Consider the following 18,974-nt stretch of genomic DNA (forward strand, 5'->3'; position numbering starts at 1 on the left):
ACAGTGAAAATGTAGGAAACTGAGAAGCCCATAATAAAAGCAGAAGGCTCCTCAAGTGCCTACTTACACAGGTACATAGACAGAACTGCAAAGTATTTGTGGAAGATGACCATTCTTAAATAAGGATGCCAATTCTCATTCACAGATCTACACAATAAAGCATTTCCATTTACCTCTTCACCAATTCTCCATTTCTCCATCTATATTTTTTTGAATTAAATTATCTGCCAAGCCAGTTAACTGACACTGTTCCCATTCCCCTGCTTGAGTTTACACCATAAACCAAGCTCACTTTCCCTACCCTTATAGATGAATGCATTCAACTACCAGATGGTAAAAGATAATTTAAGGTGAGTTTTTCAAACTCTCTCAAATTAATATCTTCATTTGAGCACTGCCTTAAACACCAATTTAAAATTTGTTCTCCTTATAAGCACCTAAACTACCACAGGAGGTATCATTATATTATATCAGACATACAACAAGGTCCTTCTGGTCTTCCAGTCTAATAAGCACAGACTTCCCAATTACACCCATCTGACTAATTAAGCTGCAAACCTGTACGTCTTTGGAAAGTGGGAGTAAACCAGGGTACCCAGAGTAAACCCACACAGTCACAGGGAGAATGTGCTTAACTCTTTATAGACAGCTGCAGAATTGAACTCAGGTCATTGGCACTTTACGCTAACCACTACACTACCATGCCACCCCTAGGTAAGAGGCAGGATTACACCAGAGATATAGAAATAGTGCTTTACCAGGATGGATATTGTGCTATCTGACACACAGCTTTGATCTGACATAGACAGAACAACTGTATTTCAGAGTCTAGATAAAAGTCACAGCCAGTGACATTAAAAGCAGTTTGAACAAATATAGCATTAAGGTATTCTGATTAAAATTAAATTAAAGCAAGTGGATAGTACTGATTATGTTGGAATTCTACTTCCGATAAATGAAGGTGGATGTGATTGCTGGAGGTTAAAACCAAGCCCCAGCGTATCACTTCAGAAGGTCCTCAGGGCAGAGTGTCCAAAGCCTAATCATATTCAGCTGCTTCATCAGTAACCTTCTTTCAACTGCAAAGTCATAAGTGGTGATGTTCACTGATGACTGCAAAATGACCAAGACTTTTGGCAACTTCTCAGCAGATAAAGCAGCCATGCCTATATGCAAGAAGGCTTCCAATGTAACATTTCGGCACAGGATAAGCAGCAAGAAACATTTGCAAAAAGTGCCAGGCAATAGCATTTTCGAAGGAAAGTCTATGCTGATCGAAAGCTGCAATGGGGTGCAGTTAGTAGAGCTGTTGCCTCACAGATTACGCAGCCTGGTTCAATCATGATCTCCAGTGCCATCTGAGGGGAGATTGTATGTTCTCCCCATTACCGTGCGAGCTTCCTCTTTTAATACTAAAGTTAGGTTTATTTGTTACATATACATTTAATTAAGAAAGATACCATGAAATGAATTGCTTGGTCTGAGATATGCTGGTGATAGCCAACAATTGGCAGTAGTGTTTCAATCACCAACATTGCACACCCACAACTAACTAATCCTAATTGTACATCTTTAGAATGTGAGAGGAAACCAGAGCATCTGGAGGAAACCCATGCAGACACAGGGAGCACGTACAAACCCCTTAGATGGTGGCAAGGATTGAACTCCAATTTTATAGCGCCAGCTGTAAATCGTTATACTGATTGCTACACTACCAAAAAATATGGTAGGTTTATAGGAATGTGGGGAGAATAAAATGAGATTGGCATAAGATTAGTATAAATGGGCACACAATGGATGGCATCAAGTTGGTTGGCTGAAGGGAGTGCTCCTATGGAGCAAATCTCTAAGCCTGTTCCTTGACACTCAATGGTATTATCACTCTTGATTTCAACACCATCAATATCCTAGCAGTCACTATTGATCAGAAATTCAAAGAGCCTTGCTACACAATTACCAGCACTAAAAGATCAGTTGAGAGATTGGCCAAATATCTCACCTCATGATGCCCCTCACAAATTTCACCATCAACAAGGCATGAATCAAGAGTATAATGGAATATTTTCCACTTACCTGGATGAATGCAACACCAAAATCATTCAAGATGCTCAACACTGTACAGGACAAGCAGCCTATTAGACTGGCACTCCATCTACCATGTTAAATATTCATTCCCTTTGAAATGTAATGCAATTACCTGCTTTTGGTACTGCAATAGCCCTTCTCAAACCTACGACCAAGGAGGACAAGGGCAGGTTCAGAAGAGGCAATGCTGTATCAGTAAAATGTCTATGATAAGGGTGTCAATCACAAACAACAGAAAATCTGCAGATGCTGGAAATCAAAGCAATACGATACAAACTGCTGGAGGAATGTTAGCAGGCCAGGCAGCAGCTATGGAAAAGAGTACAGTTGACGTTTCGGGTAGAAACCCTTCATCAGGGACCTCAGTGGTCCCACTGAAATTCAGAAAGTTGAAATACTTTTGCTGGGCTCCTATTTATTTTAAACATTTCACAACAATCACCATTAAGATGGGAGGCAAAACTTATTTAAGCTTGAGTACCAATGCATCAAATTAAAAATTCTGATAACAGATTCAAGATAGAAAATTCTGTAATTTTCTTAACAGTTTTGCCACAGAAATAACATGCAGCACCCTAGATTTTATTGGGGAAATGAAATAAATTAAGCAGAGGTTCCAGTAAGATTTTAAGGGGCAACAGAATCAACAATTATCAATTTGAAGATTTTATTTCCATTATTTTGTAAGCAATATATTCTTTGGATAAAGAATCTAAATAATCTATACAGAAATGACTTTGAACTTAATGCAAGAACTAAGTGAAGGGTGAAATGGCTTTGGACCTATTGCGAGAGCTACCATGAAATTCTCTTAAATATGGTCAAAAGTAAAATTAACCTGTGACACCAAAAATTGCTGACTTCTAAATTAAAGCTCCCTGTAGAAACTATGAGCTTTCTTACCATGAAGTCACACCGCTCTGTACAATCTTTGAACTTCAGTGCTGAATCCTAGAGAAAAGAACAGTACACTAGCTTCATACTGCACCACATTGAATACTGTAACAAACAATTTATAAAATGAAGCATGACGATTTAAGTTTCTTGGACAATATCCCAATTTTGTGAAGATGCTGATTCATGGCTCCATAAGCACCAAGCTTTTTGCTATTTCCTTGTTCAAACGATATTGCTCCATATATGCACGTAGAAGTGGGGGGGTCATCAGCAGGCCATTACAAAACCATTTAGTATTTTAAAAGTGTACCTTTTAAAAGCCCTTCTGCATTCAAAAGCACTTCATAATGCCAAAGCCTCACTTTTATGTAATGAAAAGTCATTTAAAATGCAAATCTTTGCTGGAAAATTAGTAATTTCCATAACCACATTTAATTAAATAATGAGTTACTATTTCTGTTAAAATCTTAATTCGAACAAACTACTTTCATAAATTTATCTTTTTCTTTGCAGGTTGATATGAAAAGAGCTTAATGTTACTTAAAAAGTTGCCAGCTTCTACCTATACAATATGCAATTTCTATCTGAAATATGACAAATCTTCAAAAAAAAAGTTTGAGTTATGATCAGCTTAAGCAAAGAATAACATGATTTATATCAATTGCCTGTTTCAATGATATCAACAAATAACCTGCTTATTTTCAAAGCTGACATAAAAAATCTGGGAAATTTACATCTTTCCTTCTCAAAAATTTGTTTGTGCCACCATTTTAAAAACTTGCGCTTTTGCAAGGATTATTTCTCTGAAGTGCCCCATTAACTGCAGCATCTAGTGGTATAAACTGTAACTACATCTTAGGCGATCACATTAGAATGCTGTGGAAGTCTCAGTCTGATTGAGTATACTGACAAGGAGTACAAGAATAACTAGCTATACTCAAATCCACTTCTATTCTTGACTGGCCCACAGCACTGATTTTGGAAAGCTGTCCAAAGGTTCCAACAATTTAATTGCAAAATTGTCTCCGGACATACCTCCAACCCATTTTTTGATTTTGTATTCAACATCTAGAGTGGAATTTTCTTTTAAAAAATGCCTTTCCCCCTTACTTCTTGCTTCCCCAACATTAACAGTTCTGTGATATCTTGTTACCTTCACTTAATACACTGTCACACACTTCCAAGCTCCTGTTTAATGTTTGACACCAAATTGATTAAAGTGCTCAGTGTTATGCTGTAACAAAGTAAGTACAGAATTCATCTGAGAATAATGGGATGGCAATTCAGAAACTGGTTGAGAAGAAATTTCTTCACCTGGGGGCAGTTAAGCTTTGGAATTAACTAAGAGCATGGTGCTTGCTAAGGCACCAGGGATATTGAAAACAGAAATCACAGGATATAGATTTAGTGCAGGGACGTCGTGCTAAAGTTAAAGACCAAGCATATTTGCATAATTTTACTGAGTAGCAAAGCAATTACCTAGAGCCATATGGTCTACTCCTGCTTCTACGTCCTTTTTCTTTAAATAAAATGGCACACAATTAAGTGTGGGGTGTATGAGGTGTCCAGGGAGGGGTAACATCTTTGGTGAAGGGCTTTGTTGCAGGTTAAACCAAGTGAGAGTAGCTGGTAGGCCTCATACCCTGGTGAGATAGGGACATGCCTGTCCTAGCAAGCGAAGTCAGTTTCAGTAGACTAGGTGGCTAGAGATCTACAGCAAGATCCAACGGTCAGGAAGGTGGTTCTGCAATGCTCTGCAGAGAGCAAAGGGCATGACAAGGCACAGAAGACCTCATGGTCATCCACTACAACCAAGGAAAACCCCAGTGTGTACTGGACCCAGGCTTCTAAGGTGAAGAGTGTGGAACTGTCCCAGTGCGATGGCTCTTCCAGTTTAACAGTTCACCCACACGGGTCTCCTGTCACTGCCGGATATCGTCACACATAAGTATTTGCAGTAATCGCAATGTCCAAGATATTCTACACTCTTTCTAAGCTGCTTCTATCACTCACCAGGCAAAAAGCATTAAAATATACTCTAATGGAGGCAATTTGTTGACCTAACAATCAAATTTTAAGAATTTCACTTGTTATCGTCAGAGTCAGAATCAGCGAGAACAGGAAATTTTTTAATTGGGGAAGGGCAAATTATGAGGCTATAAGGCTAGAACTTGTGGGTGTGAAGTGGGATGATGTTTTTGCAGGGAAATGTACTATGGACATGTGGTCGATGTTTAGGGATCTCTTGCAGGATGTTAGGGATAAATTTGTCCCGGTGAGGAAGATAAAGAATGGTAGGGTGAAGGAACTACGGGTGACAAGTGAGGTGGAGAATCTAGTCAGATGGAAGAAGGCAGCATACGTGAGGTTTAGGAAGCAAGGATCAGATAAGTCTATTGAGGAATATAGGGTAGCAAGAAAAGGGCTTAAGAAGGGGCTGAGGAGACCAAGAAGGGGGCATGAGAAGGCCTTGGCGAGTAGGGTAAAGGAAAACCCCAAGGCATTTTTCAATTATGTGAAGAACAAAAGGTTGACAGGAGTGAAGATAGGACCAATTAGAGATAAAGGTGGGAAGATTTGCCTGGAGGCTGTGGAAGTGAGCGAGGTCCTCAATGAATACTTCTCTTCGGTATTCACCAATGAGAGGGAACTTGATGGTGAGGACAATATGAGTGAGGTTGATGTTCTGGAGCATGTTAATATTATGGGAGAAGAGGTGTTAGAGTTGTTAAAATACATTAGGACAGATAAGTTCCCTGGGCCTGACAGAATATTCCCCAGGCTGTTCCATGAGGTAAGGGAAGAGATTGCTGAGCCTCTGGCTAGGATCTTTATGTCCTCGTTGTCCACGGGAATGGTACTAGAAGATTGGAGGGAGGTGAATGTTGTCCCCTTGTTCAAAAAAAGGTAGTAGGGATAGTCTGGGTGATTATAGACCAGTGAGCCATATGTCTATGGTGGGAAAGCTTTTGGAAAAGATTCTTAGAGATAGAATCTATGGGCATTTAGAGAATCATAATCAGCATGGCTTTGTGAAGGGCAGATCGTGTCTAACAAGCCTGATAGAGTTCTTTGAGGTGACCAGGCATATAGATCAGGATAGTGCAGTGGATGTGATCTACATGGATTTTAGTAAAGCATTATTCAGAAAGTCAGAAGGCATGGGATCCAGGGAAGTTGGCCAGGTGGATTCAGAATTAGCTTGCCTGCAGAAAGCAGAGGGTCATGGTGGAGGGAGTACATTCAAATTGGAGGATTGTGACTAGTGGTGTCCCACAAGGATCGGTTCTGGGACCTCTACTTTTCGAGATTTTTATTTACGACCTGGATGTGGGGATAGAAGGGTGGGGTTGGCAAGTTTGCAGACGACACAAAGGTTGGTGGTGTTGTGGATAGTATAGAGGATTGTCTAAGATTGCAGAGAGACATTGATAGGATGCAGAAGTGGGCTGAGAAGTGGCAGATGGAGTTCAACTCAGAGAAGTGTGAGGTGGTACACTTTGGAAGGACAAACTCCAAGGTAGAGTACAAAGGAAATGGCAGGATACTTGGAAGTCTGGAGGAGCAGAGTGATCTGGGGGGTACATGTCCACAGATCCCTGAAAGTTGCCTCACAGGTAGATAGGGTAGTTAAGAAAGTTTATGGAGTGCCAGCTTTCATAAGTCGAGGGATAGAGTTTAAGAGTCGCAGGGTAATGATGCAGCTCTATAAAATTTTGGTTAGGCCACACTTGGAGTACTCAGTCCAGTTCTGGTCACCTCACTATAGGAAGGATGTGGAAGCATTGGAAAGGGTACAGAGGAGATTTAACAGGATGCTGCCTGGTTTAGAGAGTGTACAATATGATCAGAGATTAAGGGAGCTAGGACTTTACTCTCTGGAGAGAAGGAGGATGAGATGAGAGATGATAGAGGTATACAAGATATTAAGAGGAATAAATAGCGTGGACAGCCAGCGCCTCTTCCCCAGGGCACCACTGCTCAATACAAGAGGATATGGCTTTAAGGTAAGGTTTGGGAAGTTCAAGGGGGATATTAGAGGAAGGTTTTTTACTCGGAGAGTGGTTGGTGCGAGGAATGCACTGCCTGAGTTAGTGGTGGAGGCAGATACACTAGTGACAGGTACATGGAGGAATTTAAGGTGGAGGATTATATGGGAGGCAGGGTTTAAGGGTTGGCACAACATTGTGGGCCGAAGGGCCTGTACTGTGCTGTATTGTTCTATGTTCTATATAAAGCAGGGCTGTGGCTTAAACCAAAATCAAATTCACCAAAGACCATATTCTCTGACAAAAGCCACAAAAAAAACAAAGACATTTTAGAATGAGATTAGAGAGCTTGCTTGCACCTTCTCTTAAATGTTATTGAAATTAAAAAAAAACATTTGATGAGTTAGGAAACAGGAAGGAGAAACCTTGGGCATATCCTGTCTAATATTACTTTAAAATACTCAATTTTAGGAATTTTAACTTGTACATCAGCAATCTCGACGAGTGTATTTTGTACTCTGCTCACATAAGCTAATATTTCCTTGGAAAATGGAGCTAAAATTAGAAGAAACATCATGTTATTCTGACTGATGATTATAAAAGGCCTTGAGACACCATACACATGGCATAAGTATACGCAGAGTAATACAAAGGCAGCAATGGGGGGGGGGGAAAAGAAACAAGCAGCAAGCAGTTTGCCAATGCTCTCTGCCAGCAATTGTCAAAATGCACAGAGAGGAGCACATCTCAACAAAGGGTGAACTCTTGGTATTTGTTTCTTCATCCCACACTTTCATCGCAAACAACCCATTAAAGTAAAATCTTAGTAGCACAACAGTTAAGATCAAATAAATCTAAAGCTACTCAACTATTTAACTTCACCAAAAATTAAATTTATCATTAATGTTTATCAGCATCCTTTCAATATTTGACATCTTTGAGCCTAGTGAACTTTGCTGGAGCTAACCTGCATCTCAAAGTCTGCAAAGCAAGAAAAGGGTTTGCAAAAGACCAATTCCACCAAGGTACTTTCAATCAATTCAGTATTTCTGCTAAATATGAACATTACAGTCAGGCTGTAAAGAATTACAGCCTCTTATTATATTTTTGTCAGTTTTATGCTGACGAATGATTTTAGCAGCATCACCAAAAGTGCGAGAGGTGGTGTTTGATGGGGTGGATAGGTTGGTCCTTTGGATTATTACATTGTCCTTCCACTGTTTACTCTTAGCCTCCAAATGAGCCCAAAACCCAAAGAGTTCAATGCATTTCCAGAAAAATTTTCTATCAGTCTGAGCAGTCTTAAGACATTGATTGCCATGAGTTAGTAAGGATATTACATATTTTTCAGAGTAGCTTTGCAAAATTTCTTGAAGCATTTTCTTTGTCTTCCCGTAAAGTTCTTGCTGGGACAGAACTCAAAGTGCACTTGCATTCAAATTCTTATGTCAGGTACGCACACAGATGGGCTTTCTTTGAAGCTAGTTAAGCATGATAAGGGGCACAGTGCAGGAATGATGGCCTGGGAAAGGGCAACTTACATGGATAAGAAAGAAGCATTGTAAGAACTTCTCCATGACTTTGGAGGAGAACAGATTATTGTTGCATGGTTCACACCACATGCTACATTTGAGGTCTTCATCTGCATTCTGCTGGCTACTTAGAGGCACTGGTTGATTTTGTTTAAATATCTGCTCTCAAAAAAAAGACAATTCCCAAGGGTCCCATATTGATCAGAGTCTCAACATGGATCTAGATTATACTGAGTAGATGTACGAGTTAAGTAGTAGGAGCAATTCAGTGAAGGATCTTTATCATCTTGCTTATAACAAGGTCCATCCTGAATGATGGTTTGAAGTCTTTTATATATATGAGCATCACCTATGTATCGTATCTCAGAGGTGGTTATGACCTTGGGTCTAGAGTTGAAGTGACAAAAACTAAATAATCTCTCACTTAGTGTAAATTAATTACTCAATATTTGCAGTGAAGGTGATCTGATATTCAGCATCACAGTAAGAAAGGCCAACAAGAGAATTAGTTCAAGGACATAGCTCACTTGACCTAAAGTTGCACTGGGATTGGGTCTGTGGGGAATCTGGTGGTTACAATCATGGTTTGCTCACCATTATGAGGAGGATAGTGTTTGTTGACAACCAAATACTCCCTTTCCGTAAATTAATAGGGTTAAATAATAATGTGCAGTAGTCTGTTCTGTTCTTGAAACTTAGAGTTGTCACACACAAAAATGATGTTCATTAGGCCTCCTTATGGAAAGAATCTACATTGCAACTGTGTGAGGAGCTTCAAAGTTCGAAGTACATTTATTATCAAAGTATACTATACACAACCTTAAGATTCATCTCCTTACAGGCAGTCACAGAACAAAGAAAACCAAAATGACCAATAAAAAGGCCAAACACTCAATGTGTTGAAAAAAAAAACCTACTGTGCAAATAAAAATAAGCAAAAAACATACAGAACTGAAGTTCACGAAAGCGAGTCCATAGTCATGAAGCCAGTCATCACTGCAGCCGATAAAACAGCCTCAGTTTAGTGCAGAGACAAGTAAATCCATGGAGCAACGAGCTAATCAGGCTCATCCCTTGCCTCCAGCCCTAACAAACTGACCTTTTCAATCCAGCCTGCTGCTTAAATCATTCCTCACTCTTAGACCTGAGCACTCCCACTTCAACTCTGCCCACACCCAACCTTTCCAATTTGGCCCAGTGCCTAAATTAATCAAACCTCAGGTTTGTCTACACTCCCATGCCCAGGCCTGCGCCCTGCCGCCATGACTCTGCCTCGCCTCTGTACTGCCACATCAAATTGCTCTAGCATTGACCAAATCTCAGCTCATTCCCTGCTCTTGGGCCCAGGCCCTGCTACCTCAATTCGGCCTATACATGCTATGTCGCAACTGCCCTGTGCTGTTGAGACTTCAGTTCACACCACAAAAATGCCAGATCATACAAACGATTCAAAAGCTCAACTCTGAAAGGGAAGTTACAGGCTATTAATTGCAGCGATTACATCTGAGAAAAAGCATGATTAATACAGTAAATAATAGCTTTGTTTGCTACCAGCAAATTGTTACTGTACTTCAGCATCATTTTAAACTGGCTTCTGTAAGGAGAGAGAGGAAGAGAATTCTTACAATGACTTTCCCCATATAGACAGCAGAGAAGACTCTGTAATTATCGCAATTAGACTTGTCTCCTTGGTTGATGGTAGATTACAGTATCTCTAAGATTCCCTGGCATTTCAGATATAGATGTGGTCATGAATTAATGTCAAAAGCATTTATTTACTATGTTTTGGTATTTCAGCAGGTATTGTGTTTGATCCAGAGCCAGTACTCTTTTGTAACCATTTGCTGAGTTAGGGTACAGCAGAGGTTGCAGTGGACAACATGTTATGGAAAGCAGTCAAGGACAAACATCAAGTATGTGTCTTTCTGTTAACTACAAAATATTAAAGGAACAGTAGGGGGCAGTAATACTGAATCCACACTACCAGCTGCACAAAATCAGAACAGTTGACAATGCCATATGAATAAAACACTACTAATTAAAGGAACCAACACTGCCACACTGAACACATTCATTCTGAAACCAGCTTACATTTCACAGCAGAAAATCATTCAGTAAAACAACTAATGTCGCAAATGGTGTAATAGAAAGGATATCAAATGTATTTAGCTGTAATTCAAATAATAAATACTGGAAATGTCCTTACATTGAGAATTTCTATTTCGAGGAATAGACATTTCAAATTATATGAAATAAATTTTTGAGAAATCATGTTCACTCCCACTCATCATCATCACCCTTCTTTCCCAAACTCCAAAGTCATAGTATCAAATTAAACATTAGTTAAAATAAATAAATGCTTGCTAGTAACTGAAAATTAAATAACTACAAGAGATCCTACAGATGCTGAAAATCCAGAGACACACAAAACGTCGGACAAACTCAGCAGATTAGGCAGCATCTATGGAAATGAATAAACAGTCAACATTTCAGGCTGAAACCCTCCATCAGGACTGGAAAGCAAGGGGGAAGATGCCAGTATAAGAAGGTGGGCAAAAGGGGAGGAGGTCAAGTTAGAAGGCAATAAGGTGAAGCCAGGTGGGTGAGGAAGGGGTAATTCATCTCCTCCCTCACCTTCATTCAGGGCACCAAACAGTCCTTCCTGGTGAGGCAAAACTTCACCTGCAAAGCAGTGGTGGTCCTGCACTGATGGAGATTGTGCAGGTGTTGTCAATCTGAACTGACTGGGGTCTGCAAATGCAGCAATCGAGGATCCAAGGAGATATTGAGGCCAAGATCTTGAAGTTTAATGATTAGTTTTGAAGGGACAGTGACATTGAATGCTGATCTCTAAGTATGCATCTATGCTGTCCAAATGTTCTAGGGTTGAGTGAAGATCCAATGACATCGCATTTGCTGTGGATCTATTGCTCTAGTAGACAACTGGAGTGATTCAAGTCACTTTTCAGTCAGGAGTTGATATGTTTCATCACCAAAAACATTTCATCACTGTGGATGCAAGTGCTACTGGACAGCAGTCATTGAGGTAGGTTGCCATGTTATTCTTAGGCACCAGTATAAGTGAAGCAGGTGAGTAACTCATGCTGCCAAAACAACAGGTTAAAGATCTCAGTGAACGCTCCAGGTTGTTGATCTACACAGGTCTTTAGTACAGATACCCCACTCGGACTGGGTGCTTTTCGTGGGTTCCCTTCCTGAAGACTGCTTGCATGCTGGCCTCAGACTGAAATCACAGCATCGTTGGGGGCTGCAGGAGTTCATGATGGTTCCTTCATGTTTTGACAGTCAAAGTAAGCATAGAAGGTATTGATCACATCTATAAGCGAAGCCCTGTTGTCGCCTATGTCACTTGATTTTACTTTATAAGAGATAATAGCATACAAAACCTGCCACAACTGTCAAGTATCCTTCATCGAGTCAAGTTTAGTCTGGAATTGCACTTCACCAGTAAGACAGCTTTCCAGAGATTGCATCTGGATCTCCTGTAACTTTCTTGGTTACCGGACTTGAATGCCTCTGACCCTCAGCAGATTGCAGATCTCATGGTTCATCCAGGGCTTCTGATTGGGGAAGATGTGAATGCTTTTGTGGCGACACACTTGTCTACAAATGTTTTAATAAAGTCTGTAACAACTATGGTGTATTCATTCAGATCCACAGATGTTGAAGAGACTCTCAGGCAGCCACATGGATGTAAGAAAAATGGAAGGTTATGGGCTGTGTACGAAGGAAAGGTTAGATTGATCATGGAGTAGATCTCCAATTCTTCAGCACAACACTGTAGGCTGAAGAGCTCATACTATACTTTATTTTTGTATGTTCTATTTTTCCACTAGCTTTATGCAATAAATGGTAATTCCCCTCGTTAAGGTACAGACTGGGTCACCTTAATATTTTGAATGAAATTGGTCAGTGATAAACATTGTGAAGAATAGCAGGTACAATTCCCACATTCTTTGCATTTCAGATTCCGTGGGATTTGGCTTCTTCACTGTCAACTGTAGCACAATTTGAAACAATCTCAAAGTCAAGACATTATATTTCAATTTCTATTTTGAGTACTGGTCACAAAAAAAACCTGACCAGCATCCTAATCCAGTGCAAGCAAGTCTTTTGAGTATCATGTCAAAATCTCAGGTGGACATAAAAGACCTGGAAGCCCAAGTGTAAACAGAATGGGAACCTTTCTGGTGTTCTAGTTGATTCTTATCCCTCTTAAGTGTTCTCCATAATGGCTGAACAATCCAGTCAATTCAAGGGCAAATAGGGATGGAAAATAAAATGCTGCCCTTGCCAGTGACATCCAATTACCAAAAATGAATAATTAAATAGATCTCACTGATATATGATCTGGTCATTATCATATCATACGTTTCTGGTAGCTTGCTTAGCCCAAATTGGTTGCACACTACATTGTAATTGTCTGTCCTTTAAAATTACTTCACAGGCTTCAGATTGTTCTAGGTCATTCTGAAAGGCACTCAGTGATTACAAGTCTTTTTACTTTTTCCTGACAATTACAAATGCAATGTTCTACCTCACTTTCATTTTTAAAATCAGCATTATCAGCAAAAATAGCCAGAGAATTAGACATTTGAAGAATGGGAAAGGTTACTACAGTCAACAAGCCAGAAGGATAACTATTTACTACATTAAGCAATCAATGTCCTTCATAGAAACATAATTTATAATTGCATTACCAAGTAAAAACAATTCTTCAGACTTCACTTATTCCATATTGTTAACATGTGAACTCTTAATAAAATGACATGCACCAATCAACTACATTTAGAGTCCAAGTCATGTAGCATCAAAACAGGTTCTTCACCCCACCAATCAAATGCCCATCTATACTAATACTATTTACAAGCACTGAATTTGTAGCCTTCTATACCTTGGCTATTTAAGCTCTTGTTCAGATGCTATAATATCCTGAAAGTACCTTCCTTTGACTACCCATCTGGCAGTGCACAGCAGATTCCAGCTACTTTCAGAATGAAAGAGTTCTTCAAGTCCCTTCTAAATCTGTCTCCTCTAGTTTTAATTAGCTCTACCATGGGGAAAAGTTTCCTCTTATCTACCTTATCTGCAATTTCATCAGGTGCAGCCTCAGCCAACTCTGCTCCAAGAAAATCAAAAGCAGTCCATCCAGTCTTTCCTCATAAATAAGACATTCCGTCCCAAGCAACACCCTCAAATCTCAGTGCAACTGAATTCTTCCTACATAGTGGCAACCAGAATGGTATATGGTACTTTAGATGCAACCAAACCAATGTTATAAAGAAGTACTATAACCACTTCAGACCTGTATTTTATGATCTGACCAATGAAGGCTAATAGGCCCATTTGCTTTCTTCACCTCATCTACCTATGCAGTTATTTTCAGAGATCTTTAGACTTGTACACCAAAGTCTCCCTGTTGCTCAATACTCCCAAAATCACCATCAAATGCTTTGTATGATACATCTTTATTATTCCTCTCAAAGTGCATCACCTCACATTTTTCAAGTTTAAACCCCAACTGCCCATTCTATCACCTGCTCAACATCTTCTAGCCTACAACTATCCTCATTTATCAATACCAATTTTAATGTCTTCTGCAAACTCACTATTCATATGTCCTCCATACATGTCAAATAGCACTGATCCCTAGAGTCAATCTTCCAATCACAGAAACAACATTCCACCTTTGCCTTCTAACACCAAGCCAATTTTGATTCTCATTTGCCATATATCCCATGAGCTTTAATCTTTTGGACCAGTATCCATGTCAGACCTTATTTAAGTCTTAGACAGACACCAGAAACTGTTTGTGCTGATATCTAGACCAAAGAAAAGCTACTGAGGAACTTAGCAGGTCAGGCAGCATTAGTGAATGCAAAGGTAACTGATATTTCAGGTCAAAATAATGCATTAGGACTCATTCTCAACTTGAAGTGCTGACTATACTTTTGTCTCCACAGATGCTGCCTGACCTGCTGTTCACGTCCCCATTAACTGCATTGCCCCAAACAGTATGTTTTGTTACTCTTCAAAAATATGAATTGCAAGATGCTGCCAGTGAACCGTGACATGTTGCAGGCTGCTTACAAAACTTCTAAATATACCTCTTTTGAATTACTCTCACTGCAAACTACAGCCTGTAATTTCCTTTAAAGCAACATACTTTGAACTGTCTTATTGAACAAGCAATTTCACAATCTTCTGAAGGGCTCAGTGAACTTAACTCTCAAGTTTGCAGGTACAGCATCTTTAAACAGATACATTGGGTCTGGGGGGGGGGAAAGGAGAAGAGGGGGGAGGATTCCAAGCTAGACAGACAGAAGAATTAAAGTTCCTCTATCTAGCATCCTTTTAAGCTAATGTACAGTCACTAGAGAACAAGACTGAGGACCTTAAGGGCAAAATTGCTGTGTCGCAGGGAAATGAAGAATTGCTGTGTTCTGTGTTTCACGGAGACGTGGCTCACTCCGGTTATGCTGGATGTATCAGAAAGACATGAAGGTTTCTTGATACATACAATGGACGGAACTGCTAATTTGGAGAAGACAAAAGGTGGGGGGGGGGGGGGTCTGTGTTTCATGATCAAATCTTAGTGGTGCTCAAATGTGGTGGCTCTGTCACACTCTTGTTCCCCATGACTTGGAACATCTAATGATTAAGAAATGACCATTCTTTTTACCAAGAGAATTCTCCTCAGTGATCCTAACCTCAGTTTACCACAAAATGCCAACATACTCAAGATACTGAATACTGCCATCACCAAACAAGAAACAGTACTCCCTGATGCATTTCAAATTATAGAAATGAACTTCAATCAGGTTTATCTGAAGAAATCTTGACCAATTATCATCAGCATATAACCTGCAGTACTAGAGATCCCAACACACTAGATGACCGCTATACTATGATTAAGGATGCCTACCGTTCTCCTTCTCTTACCTGCATACAGGCAAGGATAAACAGCAAGGCTCCAGGATTGCTTCAAGATGGTGGAATGGGCCATATTCAAGGACTCAGCAGAATAGACCACAGTTGTCACGGACTTTCTAAAATCAGTTATACATAAGTGTATCCCCACAAAATCATTCAGTCTTCCCCAACTAGAAGCCCTGGATGAACCATGAGATCCACAATCTGCTGAGGGTCAGATCAGTGGCATTATGGTCTAGAAACAAAGCAAGATCAAGATGTCCAGATACAATCTCCGGAAAGCCATCTCATAGGTGAAGTGACAATTCTGGACCAAAAATGCTCAACTGCTGCAACAGGGTTTAAATGTTATTATCTCTTACAAAGTGAAACCAAACAACAAAGCTTCACTCCCAGATAAGCTCAATACCTTCTATGCTGGCTTTGACCATCAAAACCAGGAGGAACCTTCACGTACTGTCACAGAACCCAATGCCCCTGTGATTTCAATCTGAGGCCAAAGTGAGAACATCCTTCAGGAGGGTGAACCCACGAAATGCATCCAACCTAGATGGGGTAGCTGGCCGAGTATTAAACACCTGCATTTATCAACTGGCTGGAAGGTTCACTGGTATCTTCAATCTCTCGCTTTGGCAGTCTGGAGGACCCACCTGCTTCAAGAAGGCTTCAGCTATACCAGTGTCTATGAAGAATGTGGCGACCTGCAACAACACTAGCACTTGCATCTATTGTGATGAAGTGCTTTGAGAGGTTAGTGATGAAACATATGACCCCTGCCTGAGGGACAACTTGAATCAACTCCAATTTGCTTAACGGCTCAACAGGGCCACAGCAGAAGCAGTTTCATTGGCTCTTCACTCAACCCTGGAACATCAGGATGCTCTTTATTGACTACAGCTCAGCATTCTGTACCATCATCACCTCAAAACTTATCAATAAGCTTTAAGACCTTGGCATCAATACCTCCTTGTGCAATTGGATCCTCAATGTTCTGACTTGCAGAGCCCAGTCAGTTTGGATTGGCAACAGTTCCATCAGAATCTCCATCACAGGTACAATGCAAATCTGTGTGCTTTGGCCCCTACTCTAATCTCTTAATATTTATGACTGTGCGGCTAAGCACAGTTCCAATGCCTTATTTAAGTTTACTGATGACACCACTGTTGTTGGTCAAATCAAAAGTGGTGATGAAACAGCATATAGGAGGGAGATTAAAAATCGGGGTGTGTGAAGCCACAATAACCTTTCACTCAATGTCAGCAAGACCAAGGAGCTGACTATTGACTTCAAGAGGAAACCAGAGGTCAATGAGCCAGTCCTCATCAGGGGATCAGAGATGGAGAAGGTCTCTACGTTAGCAACTTTAAATTATTTGGCATTATCATTACAGAGAATCAGTCCTAGGCCCTGCATGTAAGTGCAATTAGGAAGAAAGCATGCCAGTGCCCCTACTTCCTTAGAAGTTTGTGAAGATTCGGTATGACATCTAAAACTTTGACAAACTTCTATAGATGTGTAGTGGAGAGTATATTGACTGGTTGTATCACGCCCTGGTACGGAGACACCAATGCCCTTGGATGGCAAATCCTACAAAGTAGTAGATACTGCCTAGTTCAGCATGGGTAAAGCACTCCCACCATTGAGCACATCTACATGGAGCGCTGTTACAGTAAAGCAGCATCCATCATCAAAGACACCCACCATCCAAGCCATACTCTCTTCTTGCTGTTCCCAGTAGGTACATGGTACAGGAGGTTCAGGAACAGTCATTACCCTCAGTCATTAGGGTATTGAACCAGTGGGGATAACTTTACTCTGTTTTACTCATCCCATCACTGAACTGTTCCCATAACCAACGGATACACTTTCTAGGCTTCTTCATCTCATGTTCTACATATTTATTGCTTATTTAATTATTATTATTATTATTATTATTATAGATTTTTCCCCCTACGGTATTGCACAATTTCTCTTTTGTGCATTGGTTGTTTGTCCATTCTATTGAGTGTGGTCTTTCATTGGTTCTATTATGTTTCTTCGATTTACTGAGTATGCTGCAAGAAAATTAATCTCAGGGTTATATATGGTACATGTTCGATAATAAACTTACTTAACTTTGAATTTCAGTTACTCAGACAGGACCTTCCCACAGTAAATCTATACTATATTTAATTCCTGCCTTTCCAATTACAAATTCATCCTGACCTCAATGTTTTCCAAAAACTTCTCTAACACTGATATTATTCCTACTGTCTTTCTTTAATAACAAGCCATATTTCTCTAGTGATCTACTACTTGAAATTTTAACATCATCACTTCAGAGGAATGCAATAATGAAGAGGGCAATTCTTGGACAAATAATTCAGCTACCTGGACTAATTATCTAGAGACAAAAGCTTTCAATTCCACTGTGTCAGCTGAAGATTTTAAAGTCAATTAACTAAATAATCTGGAATCACTAACATAAGTAATAAATACCACAAATAGAAAGTGCTTATACTGGAGATCCATTGGGTTAAGTCCTTTAGGAAAGGTATTTCCTATCTTCACCTGCTCTTGCTTACGCACATTTCGAAAACAACTGCAATGTTATTACAATTATAATCCTGCAAAATGGACAAGCAAGTTGCTCATTTAAAAAAAAACAATAAATTGTTCCTTGTAATATCTAATGAACAAATCATATAATCATAGATATACAGCACAGAAATTAGTCACTTCTGCCTACCTTCATCCATGCCAACTGTGATTCCTATGCACACTAGACGATTTCTCCACAACTTTTATATTCAAGTACCTATCCAAATGCCTCATAAACATAATCATATGACTCCATTATTTGCTTCGGCAGCTTGCTCCAGATACTCACTACCTTCTCTATAGAAAAATGCACCCTCAGATCGCCTTTAAATTTCTCCCTTCTTACCTTAAACCCGTGCTCAATAGTTCTGACTTACCCTGCCCAGAGAAAGAAAGATAAATGCAGCTTTTACTCCAGCATAATGTATTATGTAAAGCTAACCTACTGAAATATAATGTGGATCTATCCACTAACAAATTCAATAAGATGCTAAAACGTAGAGCAATAGTATAATTTAAAAGGAATCACTGATCATGCAGCTTTCATATTATTTTAGAACAAAACATCATGGCCTTGTTTTCACCGCACATACAATCAAGTCTTAAAAGACTGGTTTGTTCAGAGCTCACAGCATGCAATACATCTCACCTAATAGTTGGGCTCAGTTTTCCCTTATCTTGTCTTTACCCTCAGCAGGATCATTCAACATCCATGTGGTGCAGCAAACATTCAGCTGGACCAATGCTCCACTATTTCAAGGGTCAAGTGTCCCTGCTAGCAGGAATATGGAAAGCTGTAAAATCACCTTTTCATTCCATCAGATAGTCAGCCTGCATGAACTGCTCAGAGCACAGATTCAATCTATCACAAAAATCACCTGACAGATGCATTTAAGACTGAAGGGATAGCACCTTTGTGCCACTTTATATAAAAGCA

At 39.9% G+C, this 18,974-nt stretch overlaps 1 protein-coding gene across 6 annotated transcripts in view; it reads right to left on the reverse strand.

Annotated features, from left to right (window-relative positions):
- Nucleotides 1–18,974, reverse strand: part of LOC132382991 (RNA binding protein fox-1 homolog 2-like) — a 277,209-nt gene that overhangs the window by 182,372 nt on the left and 75,863 nt on the right. For 4 of the 6 annotated variants that reach the window (XR_009508517.1, XM_059953646.1, XM_059953643.1 and 1 more), the window contains exon 2: nt 2,989–3,036. The exons of the other annotated variants lie outside the window; for them this stretch is intronic. Coding sequence is in view for 3 of the 4 variants with exons in the window: in XM_059953646.1 (XP_059809629.1) it covers nt 2,989–3,036 (48 nt within the window). In the remaining variant the exon portion in view is untranslated. The remainder of the gene's footprint in view (nt 1–2,988; nt 3,037–18,974) is intronic. 6 annotated transcript variants of the gene reach the window in all.

The sequence above is a fragment of the Hypanus sabinus genome, chromosome 29 (assembly GCF_030144855.1).
Source record: "Hypanus sabinus isolate sHypSab1 chromosome 29, sHypSab1.hap1, whole genome shotgun sequence".
NCBI classification, from domain to species: domain Eukaryota; kingdom Metazoa; phylum Chordata; class Chondrichthyes; order Myliobatiformes; family Dasyatidae; genus Hypanus; species Hypanus sabinus.